Below are 26126 nucleotides of genomic sequence, written 5' to 3'. Positions count from 1 at the left end.
ACAGGAGAAAAATAATGGTCAGCTGTAATTCTGAACTCATTGATTTTTGTAAAAGTACACTTACTCCTCAAGGAAGCGTGTCGAAATACTGAATCCTGTCAGAAGACAAGAAGGATCTGTACATTCACAGCACATACATCCTCTTCTTGTCATTCTTCTGAAACAATTTTCTCTGTTAAATCCTTGCTGATTCTGGTTCACATGTACATCTTGACTAACTGATTTCAATAGCTTATCCAGCTGAAGTGAAAAAACTTCTGTGGCTCAGTCTAGAGGCCACAAGGTCCACGAGCACCTTGGGGACTGTGGAGACGTCCAGGAACACTTCTGCTGACTGCTAGGGAGATGTCTCTTTCCTGCACGTGCATTTGCAATATCACTAAGAGATTTAAATCTTCCTTTGGAAATGATGGGCAGCTCATAGCATCCCGTACGCAAGTAAAACAGCAGGTGTTACATTCCCTGTCAACCCCAAGAAGAGTGTTACGTATACTGGAGTGCCATCTACTGGCTCTTTTCCTCTGCGATAGGTAGCTAAAAGTACCAGCTCTGTGTATATATGTTACTTTATCCAGGACTGTAGGATATTGCATTCCAAGAAGGATCCTTCACTTCTCCCACTGCATCGAGGACCCAGACCCTCAGAGACCTTCACTCACCTCCTAAACCTTCAAAGTCCTCATGCTGGTATCCAGGCCAACACTATACATATCTTAGCATCCTAGTTCTTCCCTTGTAGTGGTTTGTTCCACTCCTTAAAATTTCTTCTTCTTTGAAGGTGTCTTGGGAGATAAGCTCAAGTGCCTCCACTGAAACATCCGAGCACTGTACACATAAGTAACAGCAAAACAGTTAATCATGGAATCACAGAAACGTGGAATATTTCAGATCAGAAGATAGCCAGGAGCATCATTGAAAGCATCTCACTTCTCCTCGCAGGACTAACCATACAACTAGAATTCTGTCCATAATCTGCTTGATCTCTGATAGACTTGCTGTGTCTGCTTCCCAGGACAGCATGTTCCAGTGACTGACAACGCTTTCAGTGAAGAACCTTTTCCTAAAGACCAGTCTGAACTTCCTCTTAAGCAGTTTCATTCCTCTTAAGCAACTCTGGTTCCCAGAGAGAGGAAGTCTCTCTCAGAGGGGGAAGCATCTTCCCCTACACGGTTTCACTTCAATGGGTTCCCCCAGCTTTGTTTTCTCCAAGATGCACAAGCCAAGTGACCTCAATGTTCCTCTTAAGCTTGCCCTTGAGTAATTTCACCCTCAGTTTGGTCACCCTCCTCTGAATATACTCCAGAGTTTGATGTTCTACCTCACAGGAGTTCACAGTTTAGTACGGTAGGCAAAATTATTGAATGAATTTATATTTGATTCCTGTGACCAGATAGATTACAAAAAGCGTTAAACAGCACTGGCCCTAAATGCCGATCTGTTAGAACCCCAATTAATACAACCCTTTGAGCCCAAACCACCAGACAACTGCTCACCCAAAGCATCATTGGCTTGCCCTGCTGTGTGCAGGCCAATTTATCAGTAAGGATACTGTGAGAGACATTTCCAAAATCTTTGCTAAAATTAAAACCCCCAAACATTTCCTGGCTTCCTTCAGACAACTATCTGGGTGACCTTGTGATAAAAAGCAATTAATTTAGTCAAGCAACACTTTCCCTTTGTTAAGCCATGGTGGCTGTGAAAAATGATTTTGTTGCCTCTCAAGTGTTTTTCGGTATCTCCCAGATTAACCTCCTCCATATTTTCAGCAGGCCCTGTGAGACTGACAGCCCTGTAATTACCAGCCTTCCTTCTTTCCGTTCTTGAAAAATGGGGCCACTTTTGCTAGTTTTCAGTCCATTAGTATATCTCCAGACACTCAGGATGATGAAAATAATGGAGAGAGATCTTGTGATGCCACTTGAAAAGAACCCACTTGGAGATTTATGTGCATCCAGGTGAGAAAGCAAGTTTTGAACAAGTTTGGAGTTGATAGAGAGTATATCGTGTATCTTTCCCCCAGTCATGGTTTTCCAACTCGGCATCAGGGCCCATTTGTGGTGTTGGAGAAAAGAGCTGAAAAAGGCTTTAATGTTTTTGCTTTGTCTATGTCCCTTTTTATGACCAGCCTTGTAAAGCAATGGACCAGTGTTATGTCTGATCCTCCTTCAGCTTTTCAAATACTTGTAAAGCCCTTTTTGTTGCCCTTCACAGTGATGAGCAGCCTGAATTCCAATTGAATTTTAACTGTATGTAGGAGAAAGACAGTTTCTCTGTACATCAGGGAACAGCATTGCTGTCGTTGTTCTGTGTTGCCTGAATCTGTTTTCAGTGTCTGTACACATTCATTTTCTGCCTCAGTTCTGGAAGCAGATCCCTGCTCAGTCAAGCTGGTGTTCTACCCTGCTAGCTTGACTTCCGACGCTTTGAAATTACCTGCTCTTATGAAATTGTCACTCATAGGAGTTGACAGAAAAGCAACCAGCCTTCAGGGACCCAAGTAAATTCAAAAGCAGATCCTCAGAGAGCCTTACTAAGTAGCTCCTTCTGCACCCTGAAGTCTGCTCTTCCTGCATCTTTTTATTTTCTTTCCCCTTCATTCTTACACAAAGGGTCTCACAGTGCCACCTCCAGCTGCAAAAGCCATGCATTCCAGATCATCCATTACATAAAATGCCACCTTTTCACATTACCTGCCCCACCTATGCCTTTTGAAATGGGGATGTAACCTTCCAGCAAGGCACCCCAGTTACAGGATTCATCTCACCTTGTTTTGCTTTTGCTGGTGATGTGCTTTCTCTAGGACTGGGCCAAAACTTCTACCTTCTCCTGCATTTTCCTTATACAGACTTGAATAGAAATCTTTAAATTTATGTGACTGACCATTAGAGGAAAACTGGACTTTATTTAAAAAGAGGGGACAGGTGAATGGCAATATTTGGGGATATTTATTTACACATGTCCACCTGTCTGTCTCTGTAGCAGACTATTGGTAAATGTTGTTTCTTTAGGGATGGGTTCACAAAATTATTTGCAGTTAAGTCTTGCAGCTGTGTTTAGGTTTGGTGATTCATGTGCCTTTTGAGTATATGGAGATAGAATTAATTTCTATTTTTTCTCTTGGATGGAAGGGATGAAATAAAGGATATAGATCTCCTTGCTTTCTTCTGTAATTTTTCTTTGCTTTGTTGAGTGGTACAATTTGTGCATGAAAGCATTCATTTACTGTTACAAATACCAGCTAAAAAGGAAAGTTTGCATGTCATAGCAAATGTGGACTGTTTCCAGAGCCTTTATCTCCTCTAGTTAGCTGCTCTCTGGGTGTTGCTTTGAGGTTATTTCCATACAATGCAACAAAAGAGTGCATTGTTTATATCACTGACAGATTGACCAAGAATGGTATTTTATCTCTACCACCCAAACAGTTGATTATTTTAGATGTAACAGGTCATAGAGAGAATGAACATAACTGACACGTTGCAAGATTAATGCTGTTTAATTTTCATGTTCTCCCTTTTGCTGCTTTTAAGTGAAACATCTGTTGAGTGGTCCACTCCTTTCGAAATGAGACTAATTTCTCTTTAATGTAGGTTTTGTTGTGAGAGGAGCCCTTGCATTAAGGTGCAGTTGGTTTGCATGCATTGACATCTGTTGATAGCTAGAGCTGCAGATCCACAGGGGAGGTCATAGAAAGACAGAACCACAGGATAGGCTGGTTTGGAAGAAACCCATTCAGATAATTTAGTCCAACTCCTGACACTGCACAGGACATCCTAAGAATCATGCTGTGGGTCTGATAGCATGCCCAAACTCTGCCTGAACTCTGTCAGGCTTGGTGCTGTGACCACTCCCCTGGAGTGCCTGTTCCAGTGCTCAACAGCCCTCTGGGGGAAAAAAAAAATCCTGACATCCATCCTGAACATCCCCTGACACAGTTTCCTGCTGTTTTCTTGAGCCCTCTCAGTGGCTGAGAGAGCAAAGAGATCAGTGCCTGCCTGTGCTGATTTGAGAGCAAACTAGTGGCAAATTTCAAGTCAGAACTACAATTTAATAGGAAAATTAAAATAAAATGCAGTAGTACAAAAATATAGAGAGAGTCAGAATACAACCTTACAACCTGCCAGTGAGGGTGATTGGTAGCAGTCTGATTAAATGGTGGTTGCAGTCCTCCTGGAGTGACAGATGTGGTTCTGTTGAAGCAGTGGTCCTGTTAAAGGTGCAGTTTTCCTCTGAAGGTCCAGTGGTGTAGAAAAGTCTGGTCTTCCTCTGGGAATCCAGTGGAAAAAGGCTGCTTGTGTGACAGAGGACACATAACTGACACCAAGAATGGTTTCAAACATAAGCACTTTATTATTCCCCATTACAACCTTTTATATCCTGTTTCTCACATGCACAACACCTGTGTGCCCTTTTACTCTTATGTGATTGGTCACTACACATCAGCATTCCATGCTTCTTTTTCCCTCAATGGTGTTTACCTGTCTTGTACAGGTGCACCCCATTAGGGATGAGGCTTGGCCATAGCACCATTCTTATTATGTCCCATAATCTGTTCTCCTACACTTGTGGTGTTCTAAATCTCAGATTTTTATCTAGGTAGGAAATGCTTGGTTCTTCCCCCAGGTGGAGCATCTCCCAATGGGATGATGTAATTTTATCAGTCATGCAGTGAGTTCCAAAGGTCCATTAACAGAAGATATCTCACTGGAGGAAGGACGGGTCATGGACGAGATAAAGAACACTACCTCACCTGGTTTTAACAGATGGTAACAGAATATATACTTCTGGTTACATCTTGGATTGCAACCCAAGACCCTGACCCTTCACTCCTTGTGTGGATGTTGAAGACCACTATGAAATCTCCCTTCAGTTTCCTCTTCTCCAGACTGAAGAGACCAAGGCACCTCAGCCACTCCTCATATGGCTCCCCCTCCAGACCCTTCACCATCCTTGTTGCCCTCCTTTGGATGCTCTCTAACAGCTTTATACCTTTCTTATATTGTGGCACCCAAAACTGCCCCCAGCACGTGAGGTGAGGCTGCTCCATTGCAGAGCAGAGTGGGACAATCTCCTCCCTCGCCCAGCTGGTGATGCTGCCCCTGATGCCCCCCAGGACACACTTGACCCTCCTGGCTGCCAGGGCACTGCTGGCTCATGTTCAGCTTCACTGACCAGGATTCCAGGTCCATTTCTGCAGTCCTGCTCTCCCATCTCTCATTCCCCAGTGTGTCTGCACATCCAGGGTTGCCCTGTCCCAGGTACAAAATCTGCAACCTGTCGTTGTTAAACTTCATGTGGTTGGTGATTGCTCAGCTCTCTTGTTTGCCAAGGTCTTTCTGCCCTCAAAGAACTCTGTTGTATACATGTATGTATGTATGTATGTATGTATGTATGGCCAAGGAGTGATGGAAATAATAAAATAATAATTTTTCTCCATTTCAGCATAAATGAGGAGCATTAAGTCAATTAATATATTTGATAGACATGAACATTTGTGTATGTGTAAAACTGCAATTAGTGACTGAATGTTGCATTACATAATGAAAACAAATTTGTGCCAATAGAATTATAAATTTTTTTCCCAGAATTGGGCTGAGAGGCCACGACTGTGGAACATGGCATGTTGCCCACAGAAACTGGATACTCTGAGACATTAAGAAACTTCGGGAAGACAAGAAAGTCCTTTGCATGGCTCATACTCAGCTGTCTCACCTCCCCTTGAGGATAATTAGAAGAGTGAGCCGAGGCTTGGAGGACCCGGAACACCGTAGACTTAAAATGTTGATTGAGATATTTTATCACTAAAGTGATGGAGATCTTTGTGCTTAGGAACATGAGGGGTGTTTTTCTCAAGGATATTGTGTGGCTAAATGATGAGACAAGAGTATTCTGAAAAAAGTCTTGTGAAATTGCCTTTACCCTCCAGTGAATACCAAAGTGAAGAAAAGCTCACTAACATGTCGTAACGGTATAGTTTTCTTTAAGATTTTTAGAATATTAGTTGATGATCTGAATTTTGTCCAAATCATAGTAACTTTAAGACAGGTTTTAGTGTCTATAACATTTACAGTAATTTCACGACCATAAGGCGCACCAGACTATAAGGCGCACCCCCCAGGAGCGGGCACATTTCGCAACTTTGTAGATCAGATAAGGCGCACCGGACTATAAGGCACACTTCTTTTTTTGCAACGAGGAGCCACGTGGCGCACAACAAAGTAATGAATTGCTGGCAGGTGCTCAACTTGCAAACATTTTTCAAAGATCAGTGTAGCCTTTAAATGCAGCCCCAGGCACCGTCCCCGTGCAGCGGGCCCTGGCACTCCCGCTCGCCCCCGGCGCCGGCTGGCACAGCTCACGGCACCTGGCTCCCATCACGCGACCGCGCTGCGTCCCGGCTTCCCTGCGGCCGGCAGTGGCGGCGCTTCCCGTTGCTTCCCCGCGGCCACGCCGCTTCTCTCCGTTTCCCCAGGGCTGCGCCACTTGTCGCCGCTTTTCAGCGACCGCAAAGGGCTCGGGTGGCACCGCGATTTGGCGGCCGCGGGGCTCGGCTAGTGCCGGGATGCGGTGGCTGCGGGGGCTTCCCCACCACCACAATTTGGCAGCCGCAGGGGCTTCCCCACCGCCGCTTTGCCGCCACCACAGCTTCCCCGCCGCCACTTTGCTGCCGCCACTTTTCGGTGGCCACAGGGGCTTTGCTGCAGCTGCTTTTTGGCGGCCACAGCGGCTTGGCCGGCACCGCCTTTTGGCGGCTGCAGGGGCTTCGCCGCCGCTGCTTTGATGCCGCCGCTGGGCGGGCTCTGCTCGGGGCTGTTGCGGGCTTGCACTTCTCATTTCCCCCTCACCCGGGCCAGGGCCAGCACTGCCTGGCTTCTTGTTCCGCCCGGGCCTGGGCTGGCGCTGGCTCCCTCCCTCCCCTCTTGGCTACTGCCGGCTGTGGCCACCCGCTCCCGCCCCGCCTTGCGACTCGGCACTCCCGCGGCACCGACCCCCCATTGTGGCTCGCACTTCCGGTTTGGCAAATTTCGCAACTTTGTCCATCAGATAAGGCGCACTGGACTATAAGGCGCACTTCCGGTTTCAGGGAAAAAATTTAGTCAAAAGGGTGCGCCTTATAGCCATGAAATTACTGTAATGGTGTTTTTTTCCTCAGAAGATCTTAATTTCACGATTATAAGCTGCACCTGATTATAAGCTGCACGTTACAATGCAGAGTGTGATAAAAGGTATCTATTTTATCATCATCTGTTGAGGGTGGGGGCAGTGATCCTTATGTCCATGGGAGATATTCTTCTGATGAGCCATCCATTGAAACCAGGTGGGGCGTTGTTTTCACAACCCATCCTTCCTCCAGCGAGTCATTTTCTGCTAACAGCCCATTGAGTCCCACTGTGGGACTGATAAAATTACTGCATCCCATTGGAAGTTACTCCAGCCAGGGGGAAGAGCCCAGCATTTCTTACCAAAATAAAAACAGAGGTTTTGGGACGCTAAGGTAGCCCCTTTCTCCACTGGACTCCAGAGGAAAACTGGATTTCTCCACATCACCACTGGACCTTTAGAGAGGGAAACTGCACCTTCTACAGGAGCACTGCTTCAACTGAATTGCATCTGTCACTGCAGGATGACTGCAACCACCATTTAATGGGACTGCTACCAACACCCTGCCTGACGGAGTGTCAGGTTGTACTCTGACTTTGTCAGGGTTTGGAGTTTGTTTCTTTATAGTACTGTATTTCTATTTTAATTTCCCTAGAAAAGAACTGTTATTCCTAATTCCCATATTTTTGCCTGAAAACCCCTTGATTTCAAAATTCTAATAATTTGGAGGGAGGGGGTTTACATTCTCCATTTCAAAGAGAAGCTCCTGCCTTTCTCAGCAGACACCTGTCCTCCAAACTAAAACAGCAACTTTTTGTTCTTTGTCCATATGTAAGCTGCACCTGATTACAAGCTGCACTCTGGATTTGGACCAAAATTTTAGTCAAAATGGTGCGGCTTATAATCGTGAAATTACTGTAATTTTTTCAAGAGTACTTAAATTTATATATTTGGTTTTAAGACGAATGTGATTTTATGGTTTCAAGCATGTATTTAAAGCCTCAGTTTGTGTCCAGGGTTTGAACATGGTAGTGTTTTTCAAGTAATGGAAACAAATCTGGAGTTCGTCCACTGGGTGCAACCACACCTAAGTAGTAAATGCAGTTATTTGAGCAGTGAGGCCATTTGTCAGCAAAGCAGGTGTTACAAGCAGTCACATAGGCAGTCTCTGCTGCCATTGTGTGCTGCTGGATAACAATAAAAAAAACCCCAGCTGTATTAATGACTGTTCATTCAGCCATTAATTTTACTAGAAGAAAGACAAGAATATGATTCTAAGGAGAATTACAGTAATTTCACCACCGGACTATAAGGCGCACCCCCTGGGAGTCGGCAAAATTCGCAACTTTGTAGATCATACAAGGCGCACTGAACTATAGGGTGCATGTTATTTTTTGCAGCGAGGGTCTGCCCCCAGCTCCCCCCGCACAGTTGCTGGCCGAGGCCCCGCCTCAACCTGGCAGCCATGGGCCCCGGGCCCATCTGTACCCGGTAGGAGGGGTACCACGGGCTCCCAGGCCCGCCTGAACCCGGTGGGGCTGGGGCATGCCCACTGCCCCTTCGTGCCGCCTCTCCGGGGCCGGTCTGTGCCCACCGCCCCTCTGTGCCCCCTCCCCAAGGCCGGGCTGTGCCTGCTGCCCCTCTGTGTCCCCTCCAAGGGGCCGGGACAAGCCTGCCAAGGCTCTTCCCTGTCTCCACAGGGCTGGGGCAAGCCTTCCGGGGCTCCTCCCTGCCTGAAGGGGGCTGGAGCAAGTCTGCCAGGGCTCCTCCCCACCCGCCCCTCTGTGCCCCCTCCCCGGGGCCAGGCTATGCCTGCTGCCCCTCCGTGTCCCCTCCACGGAGCCGGGCTATGCCTACCGGGGGGCAGCCCCACCTCCACGGGGCCAGGGCAAGCCTTCTGGGGCTCCTCCCTGCCTGCACGGGGCCGGGGTATGCCTGCCGTCCCTGCGTGCCCCCTCCCTGGGCCGAGCTCTGCCGCCCACCCCTTTGTGTCCCCTCCATGGGGCCGGGGCAAGCCTGCCGGGGCGCAGCCCCACCTCCATCTGGCAGCCATGGCCCTGCCTGCTCCCGCCACGACTTGCAGCTCTCACTTCCGGGTTTGCAAATTTCCGAACTTTGTAGATCACATAAGGCACACCGGACTATAAGACGCACTTCCGGGTTCGGGGGAAAATTTTAGTCAAAAGGGTGCGCCTTATAGTTGTGAAATTACTGTATTTAATTCTAAGTAGTATTGTCATTAGGGAAATATATATATGCGTATCTTCACATGAAATTCCCAAACATTTCCGGAAGTGGCGCAAAGAGCGAACATACAGGTCTGCAGAAACTCTGCTAAATACAGTAGTTTCACGAATACAAGCCGCACCATTTTGACTAAAATTTTGCTCCCACACTGGAAATATGGCTTGTACTCAGGAGTGGTTAATATGTGAATAATTTTCTGACATTTACAACCTCAGAAATGCCAGCCAGGGTGCCGAGCCGAGCACCTGCTAGTAAAAGCCGGCATTTCGTGATTGTTACAAATTGTTACTCTGTTGCACCGTGGGTGGAGCCTGGCTCCCTGCAGGCAGCACGGGGGGCGGGGAGAGAGGCGGGAGAGCTCCCTCCTTCCCTCCTCTGCCGCAGCCTGGGGGAGAGACGGGGGGGCCCCGCGCCGCCATTGCCGCGGCCCGGGGGGAAGGCGGAGGCCCCGTGCCACCATTGCAGTGGCTCGGGGAGGAGGCGGGGTGCTCTGTCCCCGCCCACCGCCATGGGAGCGGGGGTGCTCCGTCCCTGCCTGCCGCTGCAGGGCAGCGCCAGGCCGGGGTGACCGAGCCCAGTGGCAGCGGCGGCCAGCCCCGAACAGCCCCGCTGAGCGGCAGTACCGGGCTGGGCCACCTGTCCCCATCGGCAGCCCCAAGCTGGCCGAGCCTGCACAGCCCGAGCCGAGACAGTAAACCCTGCCCTGCCACGGCTCTGTTACTAATTGGCAAATTTGTTGCACGCGGGTCCTCACTGTGAACGACACAGTGGCTTATATTCAGGTGCGGCTTATTTATGGACAAAGAACGAAATGTTTGCCAACACCCAGAGATGTGGCTTATAGTCCGTGTGGCTTGTATTTGTGAAATTACTGTATGTCCTTTTCTAAAAAAAAAAAAAAAAGAGGCTTTTGATGTTTCTAATGAAAATTACACCCTGCTGTACTTTTAGCTAAAATTCCAGGTTTTTTTAGAAAAATGTGAAATACAGTATTCCAGAAATGTCAGAGAAATTACATATGGCTTTAGAAACAATAATTATAAAACTGTGTTGGCATTCCCTATAGTTTTTCTAACTTAGTTGTTAGATTTCCTTTCCACAAGGGACACAGAGATCTCTGCACAAATAAAGTTCTCTCTACAAGTAGATTTAAGCTGTAACTTTTCTCAATCAATACCAGTATAGTATCAGAACAACATTACTTGTGTTTCTGTTTATGGTATTCCTTAATCAATGTTCAACTCGTTGACTTGGGAATTAATATTCAAAAAGAATGCAAGTCAGCTTTTGGCATTTTCTGGCATGAAATTAACCAATCTGATTTGTCACTGGACTGTGCCTTTCACCCCTACCCTTACCAGGGTCCCCCAGTGCCAGTGTCACTTCCTGCTCTGCTAGCACTGCTGCAGGCTGGTGGCCCTAGGGGAAGTTTTGACCCCCATCCCACCTCAGCTTCTTCCTGCTGCAACCTCCTGCTGCTCATCCACTCAACTGTGAAAAGATGTGGGATAATGAGGGTAGTAGGAGCAGACTTACCAGTTAATGCTGTTCACTCTCATCTGAGTCATTTGAATGCAAAGCTAGGGAAAGATTTACATTAAGTAGTACATTAGAATGGAAAAGGGTTTTCTGACAGTGCCATGCCTTCACACTGTTTTTGTATCTACTTCCAGAGCTTCCTGATTTTATCATGTCCTTCAACAGGCAGAATACAGTAATTTCACAAATACAAGCCACACGGACTATAAGCCGCATCTCTGGGTGTTGGTAAATATTTCGTTTTTTGTCCATAAATAAACCGCACCTGAGTATAAACCGCTGTGTCGTTCGCAGCGAGGACCTGCGTGCAACAATGTTGCCAAATAGTAACAGAACTGCGGCAGGGCAGGGTTTACTGGCTTGGCTCGGGCCGTGCAGGCTCGGCCCGCTAGGGGCTGCTGACGGGAACAGGTGGCCCAGCCCGGCGCTGCCGCTCGGCGGGGCCACTGGGGGCCAGCCGCCGCTGCCACTGGACTCGGTCACCCCGGCCTGGCGCTGCCCTGCAGTGGCAGGCAGGGATGGAGCACCCCCGCTCCCATGGCGGCGGGCGGGGAAGGAGCACCCCACCTCCTCCCCAAGTCGCGGCAATGGCGGCGCGGGGCGCCCCCGTCTCTTGCCTGGGCTGTGGCAGAGGAGGTAAGGAGAGAGCTCTCCCTCCTCTCTCCCCGCCCCCCATGCTGCCTGCAGGCAGCCAGGCTCCACCCACGGTGCAACAGAGCAACAATTTGTAACAATCACAAAATGCCGGCTTTGCAGCTGCTCGGTTCGGCACTCTGGCTGGCACTTCTGAGGTTGTAAATGTCAGAAAATTATTCACATATTAGCCACTCCTGAGTATTAGCCGCATTTCCGGTTTGGGAGCCAAATCTTAGTCAAAATGGTGCGGCTTGTATTCGTGAAATTACTGTATATATTTTGAGTGCCTCTAAACAAAATGACATTTTAAAATTCCATCCTGAAAATAGTAACCTTTAGCAAAGTTTGTCAGAAAATATTGCCTTATGTTTTGCATTAAGTTTAGAAACAGAGGAAAAAATTCACCTTGACACACGTAAAAGTCAACATTCGGTGCATTTCATGGCTGTAGAAAAGGTTTTCAGCTGCTATGTAGAAGTATGAAGAAGGAATTACAGTGGTTCTTTGAGCATAGGTTGTGGCACTGTAACTTAAAAGCTGTTCACAAGCAGAATTGATGTTTGCAGATTTACTGAGGCATTAATGTTTATGCATAACATGATTAAGTCACCATTCTTTGGTGCAATTGCTCTTTTCCCTCAGCTGGATTTATCTGTTTGGCAGATGGCTATCACTTCAGCAGTATGCAGAAGTGTATTCAGACCAGCACTTTCCACTTCTTCTTATGGGCTTTTAGCTAGGTAGAGATAATTGTGTATTGCCATCCTCAGCTTTTGCCTACCATACATACTTCAGCTCTTGGAATATATAATAAGTGTTTCTGACAAAGAGATGCAGATTTGAACAAAGGGAATAAAATGTGACGTTTGCCAACAACAGAAGCTTTTGTGGTATTCAACAAACTCAGTCAGGACTAAGGCCAGTTCTCTAAACCTGTCTGTGCTAGGACTATTTTCATATTTTTTAATTTGTTAATAAAATTCTGTATTGTTCTGATTTCATTGCTATGGTATAGATCTAAATTAATGTGATTCAGGGTTTTTGTTTATTTGTTTGCTTGGGTTTTAGTTCAGTTTGATTTGGTTTTGTTTTTTGGGAGGTTTTGGGGAATTTGTCTTTTAAGCCTAGTGTGCTGTAAAGAGAACCTAGTGTAAACAAAAACTGTTCTCGATCTCTGATTAGTATTTGAACTCACAGGGTAAAGGGAAGTCTAGCACATATCTCCTTGCTCTGTTAGCTCCAGAGACAAGTCACTCTTCAAAGGTTTGCAGGCTCTTCCTGTCTCCTGACCCTGGCTGCCCTTTCCCACATCATGTAAAAATTTGGCTACTTCTTCTTGTGCTAATACCATTGTTTGTGGACTGTGCTGTGGATGAGATCACTGCATTAAGCTGACTTAAGAAACTGATTATTTGCTTTGATTAGTGATCCACTCTGCACCACAGCCCCACAGTGACATACTGCTGAGAACACCAAGTAGCAAGTAGTGGAACTTAGAGACATTTAACTCTACAGCCACAAATATAAACTGTGATGAAAGTAATTAATGAATTCTGATTTCTGACTGAGTCAGGTGGCCTTGAGAAACACATAAAGTGGAATGTGTAATTCACATACATCATAGCAAATATTCACCCACAGACAACATTCAGACTGCATGTGTAACTTTTATTTATGTATTTTTAAAAGTATTGCGTTTGCATCTCTTATTTTTGTGTTTTGCATTTTTTTAGGGTAAGATTGATACATCAGCATTCAGTATTTGTCACTTTCCTTTCACATATCCAGTAAAATATTTTTCAATGTGGCTAATACATGTAGGTGACATATTATTAACTTTAAATTCTGAAGAAGGCTTTATAAGACCAGTGCTTTGATCCCATTTTGGCTGCAACTACAAAATATCTTAGAATTTTTTCACTGCTCGTATTTGCAAGTACTTGCAAAAACATGGTCATCATTCTTCCCAAGAAATTTTTCTTACTGTTGTTAAAGAAATACACAAGTCCACCAACAGAATTTTTAGAGCTTGATTATTGCTTTTCTGAATATTTTAAACATAGTCTAACTAGGGATATTCAGAGATGGTTTGAATGTTTTCCTAAATTTCTTGCTTTGTATCGGAAGTCTTTGCCAAGTATATAAAAACACAGGATCTAGGATATTATGCAATGACTAATATAAGAATGCAGCAAAAGGAAAAAATACTAGTTCAGAAAACATATTTTATAGCACAGGGACTCTTACAATTGTAAAGACTATCTTAAACTCTCAGGGATATTTCCAACATACAATGTTAATGCTCTAATAGAAATAGCAATATGTTTCAAAACAAAACAAAACAAAAAAACTCCTCCATACTAAATCTTGAAAATGAAAGAGTAAGGTAGTCAGCCTCACTGGATTAATTTTCAGATAAACTTCTTTCACACACCTGAATGACAGCTTCAAAGAAAAAAAAAAAGGCTTTCACAGCCCTGTGTGTAAGAGGATCCAGACACCACTAAGGAGCATCTGAGAAGGTAGGCTATTCTGCAGATGCTTACACTCTTTTTCAGCTGGGTCACACTGAAAGAATTTCAGATGAGGAGTTATGATGGAATTATCTAGTTAAATACAAATACTTAATGCAAGAATTGTATTGCGTATTTCTTTATTTGTAGCATATTCTTTCAGATTTTTACTTCAAGCCTAAATTGTCTTGTAAACTACATTTTGGCTAACACATTTACTGGTAAATCCAGTGGTGTAATATCTGGATATTAAGTCAGAAGCAAGAGTCTTAACAGAACTGCAAGGAGATGCAAATGTAAACCAGCAGATATATCAGAATCTGTCTCATTTTGCTAAGAATTTAAAACCAGTGTCAGGCAGTTGTATTAAAGCTATGCAATTTAAGCATGTCTATGGTAAAAGATTACTTTTGTAACAGGAGAATAATCCATATAACTTCCTCCACGTGTGCAGAACTGTAGGTCTGTATATAGCATGAGAACCTGCTGGTGTGGACACTGTGCCATCCCCTTCCTCAGTAAGGCACTGAAGCACTTAAACATTATTATTAGTCATAAGTAAGAACATTGCAGAAGAGTTTTTTCAGTAATAATATTAATGAAGGTGAATAACTTCGATTCTTTTAATCCTAGCATGCCAAACCTAAATAGCAAACTAAATATTCATGAAAGATTTATCACTTACGAAATTAGTATCTTCTTATATTTCAGTGAGTGAAACTTCACCAGCACCATCCGTTCAGTGACAAGTAGGATGATATTGTGGTATGCTTCATCTTGAGCCACTCAGCCTTCAGACATTTTCCTGCATATCCAGCACCTGAAGCAGCCCTGTGAAGCACCATGATGACTAAACAGGACAAGTCAAAAGAAGGAAATGGTAATTACAAATATAATTATGCAGCTTAAGCACATATTCGTTTTCTGCATGTAGCTCAACAGTGTGAAAATTCTGTTTCCTTCTACTTATTTTTAATATAAAATCTTGTTAGTCACAACTCATTAACTTTTGTTCAGAAATGTGTTTTATGTGGAAGTTGATGAGTTGTAACATGGTAGTGTGGCTTTCCACTGATTAATAAATCAATAGATTGTGACTACAGCCTTGTTACTTTTCTTACACTTACATGTTGTAAACCACACTTAGAGTTTGTGGGAAAGACTAAGAAAACAGTGCTATTTTGTGGCTTCTGTAAGGTGCACAAAAACAATGCCTCCTTTTCTTATTGCTTTCAATATTTATTATGAAATGCCAAATATTCTTCACAGTAAGAGTAAGAGTATTTCTATACTAATGCTACATTCTTCTAGATCTAAGAAATGGGTTTTTTTTAGGAGAATAATGCCTAATGGCTTCTTCTGGTAATGCGTGAGGCAAGTCTAGTATGGGAAGTGCTCTCAATTCTCATGGGCAGTGCTACTCTTTCTAAAGCAAGGATCTCAATTGTATGCAACAAACACAGTGTTTCTTGTCTTCACCAAGGAATAAAATTTCCAGGGACCTTATCCTTTAGGTCTTTCTAAGTAACAAGCCGACTAAACAGAACTTTCTGGATTTTTAATCCATAATTATAACACTCAATAGTAATAAAATATGTTCTACTTCAATGTATAACATAAGAAGAGACTGCTGAGCATTTTGACAGAACATAACAGGCAGTTCATATTTAAGGTCCATCCAATTTCCTTTCCTTTTATTATCTGAGCTCCTCTTATTAGTCTTCACCTCAATTTTTTTTTCTAAAACACTTTACTGACCACTTTAATTTTCAAACTGTATATGCTAATGGAACTCATTTTAACACAAGAAAATCACAGAATTCAATGCAGAATAGGCAAAATACTTAATGACTAAAAAAAATTTTTATCTTCATAAGAAACCTTATGAGCATGACCATAAAACATGTACATTTTTCTAAGCATTTATGATGAACAAATTCTGAGACTAAAAAGGTTCTAAACATCTGCCTTTTACTTGAAAATACCTGACTGAATTGACTTGTATTGTGATTCAGTGACTTTTTTATTAATTTGAATTATAGAAGATATCATTTCCATGGTAAGCCAATACTGCACACTTTTTACCTGGAAAAGGTAAAGATTTTTGTTGCTGAATTATGATCATTCTTTGACACTTTTTTTTCCATGAAAGTTTATCTTGTATATATAATTTACAATAAAACCTAACAATCTTAAGACAGTTATGTATGTATTTGGAGATGAGGTCATGTGTGTAAACTTAGGACTGTATTATGATTTCAGAACACTAGAAAAACTGGACTTCCATTACAGATAACTATAAGACACTTCCAGAATGTTCTCAATCCACTTCTAACTTAAAACGTCCAGGAGTTGGAGTTATGTAGCATGGAGTTCAAAAACTAATCTAGTTGCAGTTTCTTTGCAGGAGGTTTTGTATCATCACAGTCCAGTGGAATATTGCAACACTTTCAAATAATGCATTTTTGATTTTTGGTACCTTTATCTCTAGTGAAGGAATTCTTGGTTTGGTGATTCTTCTTGTTTCACAGCATGTCTGGTTCAAAGTCCCAGGTAGTAGAACATGTATGGTTCATTATGCTGAGTTCATTAATGTGAATTCATTGCTCCTGGCATCTCATACCAGAAAAGTCAACTTAGGGCAAAAATCATCAAGAGTGGATTTTTAAAAGGGAGCAGTTGGAAAGTGTCTATTACCCTCTAAGGAAAGTAAAAATAATATGTAGTGAGCCGATCAAGTCTAGTTATCAACCTTAAAGGAGCTTTCTTATGATAAAGTAAAAAACACAGTTGACTTCACATCCACTAAGAACTCTTTTTTTTAAACTTGAATATAAAGTCTTTTCTCTATATTATCATGTGTTCTTCCCTTTTTAACATCATTATTAGTGAATCACAATAAGCTAAATAAAACCTATTTCAGAACCAGAAAAGGCCAAATTGGTATGGTTTGCTGAAGTCTCAGAGTTCTCAGGGTGCACCGAACACTTAATATTCTGATTCTAATTCTTGCATAAAGACTGCAATAAAAGTGGAAAATATCCCACCATAACTCCATTGTGTGATGAAGACCAAATGCAAGTGCTGTATCTTGTTTTATTGCAGCTCCCAATGTGCCCTGAAAGCTTGTCAGCTCTCTAGCCTTGGATAAGGCAAAGCACTCCAAGGTTAGATCTTTGCAGGGCACAGGTAGGAGAGCACAGGTGTATCCACAGAGATGCAGTAAGATACAGAGGTCTGGAAACTTCTTTGTGTGTTTTCCTAAAGAGGATGAAATACTGAGGGGCTTCTCACTGGGCTGTCTTCCCCCTCTAACTTTTGTAAGCTTTATAATAGTAATATCAGATTTTAAAATCCTTGCACTGCATTTTAAAATCATGCAATAAACAACTTATTTATCCCTGAAGGGAGGATTAGCCTAAGTCCTGACCCTTAAATTGTGAGACAGCTACCAAACCTTGCCAGGAAACCAGATAGAGGAGAGTGCAATCATATGATGTTCCCATGCTAGCCGCAGTGTCAACGTGACCTATGTGACCTCAGCCTCTGTCCTTTCAGTAGAAAATCAGTAATTTTTTCTTACCAATGGAGAAGAAATGCTCTATTTATGTATGTGAATTGAATGGATTTAATTTACTCCCTGTGATCCCCAGCTGCATTTTTCAAATATTGATTTAAAACGTTTCAAATATTAGGTGGGCGAATTTTCTTTACAGTAGAGAGGGAAAACACATTGCCCCAGAGACAATTTCTGGAAACAATTCAGGCATATAGGCCTGCAGGGCACAGCACTGTACACTAAGACTAGTAAGTCTTCCAAGACCCAGGTGTCCTCATGATATTGAAGCATAAATATTCTTATTAGTATTTATGATATTGTCAATTTAGATGGGAAAAATGAACAATATATTATTAGTGAGTTTGTGTGCAACTGAATAGAAGTTATTATTTTACTTTATAAATTCATAGCTATCGCTAGTCAGGATACACTTTTTGAGTTGTGTGATTTTTGTGTTTGTTCATTGGAAGTAAAATTTGTGACACTTACCAGGAAAAACAGAGGAAAAATAAAGCATAGTCTGAAATATTGAGCATTATGGCTACTCTATAAATATGACTTTTATTTGAGGTTTCTGGGTTTCAAGCTTTCTTTTTATGTGCCCAAGGTGGGCCAAGGTGTTCTTCCCAAAGTCTGGGAAGAGACTGAGAGGATCGGATCTCTGGTTAAGGTCTCTGATCTTGAATGTTGAAGTCTAATTCACTTTTCCAACAGACTTTCTGTGATATCTTGATCTATTATTTCTGGTGTATTTCACAAGTGTTACTTCTAGTGTAATTTATTATTACAGAAGTGTTATGAGATAGACTCATATATCCATGATTAGAAAGAATAATATGGAAATGTATGTAAATATAAACTGATTATTACATAACACTTCCTTTTTTATGACTAGTGCTTGCCAGGCATTTATTGTCAAATATAATCTTGCATTTCTGATATTTCCTCTTGTTGAACACTGAATTTATTATCTATCTGAGCTGATGTCTTTCCAGCACTGAAAAGACATGGTCCAGTTCAGAGGAAAACACAGTAATTGCTTTACAAGGCTCTGTTGGCAGATGATCCATTGCATTGGGTTTGACAATCAATTAATAAAGTAGAAATTTATTTTATAACATATACAAAAAGTCAGATGGCATTTTTTGATATAAAGGTTAATTTGCATTCCACTTAATTTTTTGTAGCACCAAAATGCAGAATTGCTTAGCAGCAATCAACTTGACACAGTAGCAGTGGGAGCACAGACATCTCAATAATGGACTATGTCCTATGATTTAGTTTCATTAATTATTTTCTCTCTCACAGTGAAAGATCCATAAAACTGTATTAGTATAGAATAAATTTTTAAAAAATCCAAAGCATGAAATCTGGGTAATAGCTTCTGATAGAAGGTGTACAAACAACTTTGGAGAACAAGGTAAAGGTAAAACAATCCTTACGATTTGCTAAATAGACACCTCATAGAACAAAGACTGTGGTGCTATGCATGTTTTTTCTGCCCATGGTTTCCTCAACAGCTTTGTCAGTGTTTGAAACCTTCTCCTGAGCTCTCTGGTATTCTGCCTTGTGACTTGCAGGTTGTCTGAGGCCCTACTTAGGACATCTTCTTTAACTCTTGTAGCCTTATTTATGGCTATAGTCTAAATAACACTTCAGGTAAAACAATAGCTTACTTAGATTACACTATCACTGCCCTTAATCTAGAAAGATGAGAAAGTTTCCCTTAAACTACTTGGAAAAGAAAATAAGAAAATGATTGGATTTCCTAGACTAAAAGGAGTTATGGGCTATATTTTCAAATATATTTAATGATACATATGCAAATAACTGTCATTAGGACAAGATGATCTATCCTGGAAGGTGTAGCAGTTGAGGTTTTGGTCCGGGTCACACTAACTCAAGTTATGTGAGTCAAAGGCTGCTATTAGCCCATGAATATTAATACTGTGAAGATAAGAGGTTCTATCAACCCTTTTCTGGAAAAATTTGTAATTCTAGACTGTGCTTTGGTGACACTTAGTTGTGTTTACAGGAGGATTCACTGAACTTTTGATAAGTGGGATCACATGATCTGTTTAAAAATTCTCAAGATTAGTATACGAATTTCCCACATAGTGAGGATTCTTTTTCTGCTATGAATACTACAATTTAACTTTAACAAACCAAAGCATAAAAAATATATTTTGGCATTCTGTTTGATGCTAATACAGTACCTGAGGAATGCACTCTACTGTTTGTTGATGTTGTGGTTTACAACAGAACATTGAAATTAAGTGCTAAACTGCATTTAGATATAGTGTCATCATGAAGCGTAAGTTGTGTTTGAATATTGTTGAAATGCTACTCCTGTAGTTCATTGAGACAGGCTTTTACACAAGCACCTGAATTGCTGCATTGTGAGCCACCTAGTCTGTTCCTTTTCTCTTTGGAAAGTGTCACAGAGTTTATGACCCGAAATTGCGTAAATAATAATAATAATAATAATAATAATAATAATAATAATAATAATAATAGTAATAAGAATAAGAATAAGAATAAGAATATCAGCTGCTATCACAGCTGTATCGATACCTTTTAGCTCTATCTTCAACTTTGGAAAAATGCTCTCTGCATTCATCTATGTCATACCCAAGGACCAGGAAGAGGTCTCTTACTTTGTAGATACTCCAGAATGAGAAGGACACACCTGTAACAGTCTTTCTATTAACACACTGTATCTCCATATGAAATTCAGTTTGAAGAGACAATTTTAAATCTTTGCAGACATAAATTTTGAAGGTAGACTAGTGCTTGCTGGGCATGTCTACAGTATCCACTTCTAGTTGATAATCCCATATAATCACTGGTCATGCTTTCTAGGTTTGTTTTATGGTGTTTTATGGTGATATCTTCTTATCTATTTTTTAAAAAATTGTTCTTTATCATTCAGATTAAATTCAGATTAAAAAAACATTAATGTACAGAACTTAATATTCAGATGGGCTCATCCATAGCAGTATTTTCAATGCTTTTTTTCAAGCAGTATGAAGTCTGTAAATTAGCTTAGAATTTTATCTCATCTTTTCAGTGTAGTGAATTTGCTATCCTTATGTGACTAGAGTTAAACAGACCCCAATAGCTATCTTCTACCTTGTTTAAGTCTCTGTGTCTCCCAATCCCTTGTCACTGTCTTAGCTACGTCAATATGATGTCAACACAAGCTTGGTGATCACTGTTGATGCGTGTTTCAGTATGCATTTGTTTGCTTGTTGTATCATCACGCTGCACGGAGGCCAATCTAACCAATAAAGTGTTTTTCTGGGAAATTCTGTTTGGCCATAGGAGATCAGCCAAAGCATTGGTTTCAATAAGAGATATTGCCCTACTGTTGCATGAAAAGCATCTCTTTAGAGGTATCTGACTTCGTCTTTGCAAGCTTTCAATAGCAGCATAATGTTCTTTATCAAAGGAGATCCTGTTACTTTCAGCAGCAGAAGGCACGCGTCCAGGAGGCACAAAAGGAGCATTTATAGTCACATTCCAATGATAATATTGAATTACAATATTTTTGCATAATCTTAAAATTGTGGTGCAGATACTGTAGAAGTGGTAGAATGTGTTAATTACAATTGGATGTTTTAGGGAAGTTAGACTCAGGATTAATACACCAGTTAAATTCTGGTAAATAACTTAATAACTTTGCCTGTTACTGTGCATAGTGAGACAACACCCTGGATTCCTTCTTGTTTGCAACCTGACATATTTTGCTCCTTTTCTTTGATACTGGGCAAAGCCAAGAGGTTGACTTTCATTAATAACCACAGTAGTCGCTAAATAAATTTGTGTATAAATTTCAATGAGTCGCTAGTGACTTAGTAAAACTTATAAAAGAAACTGGGAAAACAGGGAATGTGTGAAGAAAGAGTATAAGGGAAATTTCAGAAATGTTAGAAATTATTGAAAAAGGAAGATATCTGCAGCTTCTCACCTGAAACATGCAACTATGAGAATCAGCACCTATCACCTGTCCAGAGGGGAAACAATATACACAGAGAACATACAGATCATATAGGAGTGGAATGACTGCTACCTCCTTCTAGTATTTCATGGTAATCTTTGTTAGTCATCTTATTCATTTCCTACTACTATCTATTTCTAGAAACATCACCCATGTGTCTAAAGTGTTTTCGCACACATACAAGCTCAAAAAAACCTCAAAAGGTCACGTTAGAACCTGGTTTCTCAAGTGCTGCTTCTGAAGAAACTTTCCTAGGGAATATCAGTAGCAGTTTCAGATTACTTGCATGTTAACTAATATGTTCATACCAACATATTCAAAGAACACGCTATTTAGATATTATGATTGATATATTAGATATGAGGGTATTTTTATTATATAGTTTATTCTCTATAAATCCATGATTGTTGTTTCAAAGTGTACCAGGCAAATGAAGTAAATATTTTTTTGCTTATTGATGGGCATCACAGACATTGTCTCTTGAAATTTTTGAAAATGAAAACTTGAACAAGAGATCCACTCCAAACTGAAGATTTTTCTAAGGAGAAATGCTACTATCGTGTATAAATAGACCATCCCTCAAAAGCCTTCAATGTCAAAAAAAACTTATGTGATAGAGTGGTAGAATAGACCTTGCTTGTGGTACAGCATACAAGTGAGTTGGATCGAATTTTGTCCTTGTGCTTAAAGATTTGTTTGTTGGAACTGAGAGCAGGTCTACTCTTTCTTCTGGAACTGCACTTTTCATCTATGCTGCAGGTCTGGAGCTTTATGCCCTCCAATCAGTTAAATAAAAATTTTTTCTTTTAGTATTTTTTAATCTCAACGAGTTATTTATCTCTCATGTTTAAGAAAATCTCAGTAAATTTTCTGAGAAGCATTTTCATCCTTGTTCTCCAAATTTTAGGGTATTTTTAGCATCCTCCTTTCCTATATATTGCTTCCACAAGAGAGAGTTCTTCCCGGTGTCCCTTTGAGACTTATTTATTTGATTGCTGGAGGAAAGTGTAACTGATTTTTCTGTCTTCATCTTACCTCTTGAAAACTGTTTGCCATGCTCCAAAAGGCTGGGTTCATAAAACATTGTAAAGAAGTACAAAACCATAATTGCCAAGAATTTCTTGAAACCCACAAATTCCTAATGATTGATCTACCCTTCACATGTACTGGTCTTTTTTTTTCACTAACAGATGGCAGTGACGACAATGAAGAAGGCAGTGCAGTTGAGAATGAAGAAACTGCCAAAGGAGCAGGTCAGTAATGTGGATTACTTTGAGGCCAGACACGGATGCTTTCTGATTATTAGTTGCAATGAAGGAGGAGGAAAGTTCTCCTTCTAACACGTACCTTCCTCTTATGTGTTTCAATGCTTTTTAATAAATCACAGATAAAGGGAGGAAGAGAGCAGCACCAAGAACCAGAAGGGCACATACCAGAGGGAGAGACAGGCATGGTGATGAGGAGGATGAGGATGATGAAGATGGGACAAGGAGAGCTGGGCATCGCAGGCACAGAAGCCGTAGACGAGGACGAGCTGGAAATGAAGCCAGTGATTCTGATATGGAGCCTGCAAAAACCAGGAAGAATCAGGCAAATCAGAAATCCAAGGAAGATGATGAAGAAGAGGAAGATGAGAAAGGGGGTAAAGGCAGGAAAGGTAAAAATGAGAAGAAAGGAGACAAAAAACCTGACAAAAAAGGGAAAAAAGAGAAGACCAACAAGAAGAAAAAGGACAAAAAGAAATCAGGATCAGGGTAATTAAGGTTTTTTTTCCTTATAATAAAACTATAGTTATCTTACATAAAACCTGTTTTCACTTATACCTGTGAAATACCAAGAGTCAATATGACTGCCTTACTTGTGACAGTCAAATTAGACCTGGTCAGATATTCTTTGTCCTGAAATGGGAAAATGACACTGAGTGAAATGAAAACTTTCCAAAAGTCATATCTAATTATATCCCAAGTTTATGAGCTGTTTTCTAGGGAAAGGGATGACAAATGACAGAGGAGAAGAGAAAGAGGCAGAGGGAGATGATAACAGATGAGATCTGTCCTGCCTTTTTCTTTTTGTAAAAAAAAAAGTCCCAAACCCCAAGCTGATAATCCTCCAAGAAAGCCAAGTTTTATTTCCAGTATTGAACTAAAATCCTGATGCTTCTCAGAAGATCATATTCTTGTGAACCAGCTTTTCAAGATCAATACCAAAATTTTAACAACCCAGAACCAAAAACTGGGATGGGATTTTCCAAAATGTCTCTCACTCACTTTCTCTGAAATGTCACTTTTCAACTTCCCAAAGTATCTAATGCAACCTGAGGTCTCTAGAAGACTCCAGGGACAGAGACCACTTCAGAAAAAACATTTCTAAGTCTCTGCCTTAAGTCTCTAGTATGCCTTTGCTCCTTGTCTCTTGTGCTTTTGAAATCTTGCTCCTTGGGACCCATGTATAAGGGGACAAATGGACCTAGGCACACTTATCTCAGTGGAGAAGGAAATTCCTCATTCAGCTGTTGTTACAGCTGTTTTTGTTCCCAGAGGCATCACTGCAGAGCACAGCAGGAGTAACAGGAAAGGAAAACATACAGTGAGATATGCTATTGTATTGTATGCTATTTCTATATGTTTCTACTTCATTTCCCTTCCCAATGAGAATGAGAATGCCTAAAATCTTTCTGATGGCTCTTCACTGTGGTGGCAATTATACTCCTGTGTGCAGTTTCCTGTACTCACAATACCAACAGTCCTGACTGTGTAAACCTATGCTCCTTTGCTTATTTTTGTCTTCATTGTAAACATTCAATCAGTATTAATTTTAAAAGACCACTGAAACTAGAAAATTGAACAATGGCACAATGGTTTTTTTTGTTGTCTTCCAAAGTTCTTTATATTAAAATACATAATTATGGGTTAAATAACTTGGAATTGCTACCTGGAACAAGGCTTTGTTCTTAAAGCAGTAAACCTAACAACATTTGAGGAAAAACTGAGGACACTCTCAAAAATAACTCAAGACTATTCGTAGACTTTGAGGACCTGCTGAAAAGATTGCAGAACAATAGGATTACTTTAAAATATTTTGAAAAGAAAAACGAAATAATGTAAGAATGAAGGATAGTAGACTGGTGATCAGTTTGACTGGGATTGAGATAAAGGGTTTGTGAGGCTTCAGAATGGAAAATAAGATTAGCAGTGTAGAAATACAGTCTAGCAAGTCTGTGAGGACTTGTCACAACAAATGCTCTCTACTGTTTAAACATGGGCCTTGCTGATGAATTTTTTTAATTTTGAAGGTATTTCAGCATGAAATATCATGAAAAGAGTGAAATCAGAAGTTGAGAAATAAAGCACAAAAAACCATTTCCCTTAAAGAAGAATGAAACTATGTGATAGAGAGACAATACTGTATTTACTTCTGTCATTGTGGCTTTTGCTAAACTCTAGATAAGCATTGCCCATTTTGGTGAGGGCACAGTACTAGTCAGTAGAATCTACTGCAGTTGCCCTCTTCCCCTTCTGTACTTTTCATTTACATCAGGAAAACCTCTTCATGCACTGCTTATTCTACATAAAGGTCACAAGAGAATCTTAGAAGAACTCTGCATTGATTTTATGGTTTAGTTGTTTTGTTTCTTTTAAAACTTAATATTCCACTCTTGGTTCATTTGAGGTAGTGAGTTTCCCAGGCTAATGACATGGTAAAAGGAGTTCTTTCTGGGTAAATTTTAAATCTGTTCTTAGATGTTAATGGTTGTTGATGAGGCTGATTGTTAACTGTTACTGAGCAGGTGAGGAGGGCCTGCTCTACACTGTCCATAATCATCAACCCCCAAATATAGATCATAAGTTTCTCCTCTGAGAGAGTCAGAGTTGTTAATGGGTTAAAAAAAAAAAAAAAAGATTTAGTTATTTACTGCCTTGTTTCATTTTTTCAGATTGGTTTTAGAAACTATGCAGTCACATGAGAAAACAAAATGGGAATGGGAATGGGATTATATTCTTCTTACTGCATAGCTCTATCTGTGAGTAAATAAACTGACTTCAATTGGCTTTGCTCGAGAGGGTGAAATTTCTCTGAGAGCCTGGAGGTACATGGAAGATTAAGACACTACTTCTTTTTTCTAACTGACAGCAATGCTATGAGGATTATCTGTACAAATAGAATTTACACAAAAAACAAGAAAGAAAGATTTCAAGTTCAGTAAAATTTTTTTAATTGTCATGCTATATTCTCAAAATCATACCAGTCTTATCCTGTAACATCCCAGCTCAAAGAAAAAAATTTATCCTAATTTTTAATGCTATACACAGAAATAAAAAGTAGATTGCATCCATAAAAAGGAGATGAAACTAAGACCAAGTTAGAGATGTATAATAAGGTTGTAAAACCAAATTACAGATGAATACTATGAAGAAGTTCATTACGTGTGTAACTTGAAAAAGTACTTGATTTCAAGAGTTCTACTGACTTAGATGTGTATTGAATTGGAGCCAAGGAGAATGAATGCTTGATGTTAAGATATTTATTGACACTT

The 26126-nt window shown here is 41.0% G+C and overlaps 1 protein-coding gene across 1 annotated transcript in view; it reads left to right on the top strand.

The window, feature by feature from the left end:
* Positions 1-14842: 14842 nt before the first annotated feature.
* Positions 14843-26126, top strand: part of TMC1 (transmembrane channel like 1) — a 65923-nt gene continuing 54639 nt past the window's right edge. The window contains exons 1-3 of the mRNA XM_033085034.1: positions 14843-14913; positions 22783-22845; positions 22980-23346. Of these exons, the coding sequence (XP_032940925.1) occupies positions 14877-14913; positions 22783-22845; positions 22980-23346 (467 nt within the window). The 5' untranslated portion in view covers positions 14843-14876. The remainder of the gene's footprint in view (positions 14914-22782; positions 22846-22979; positions 23347-26126) is intronic.

This window comes from Catharus ustulatus, chromosome Z, assembly GCF_009819885.2.
Source record: "Catharus ustulatus isolate bCatUst1 chromosome Z, bCatUst1.pri.v2, whole genome shotgun sequence".
In the NCBI taxonomy this organism is placed as follows: domain Eukaryota; kingdom Metazoa; phylum Chordata; class Aves; order Passeriformes; family Turdidae; genus Catharus; species Catharus ustulatus.
The sequence above is the reverse complement of the archived record's forward strand: the minus strand, read 5'-3'. Positions and strand labels throughout refer to the sequence as shown.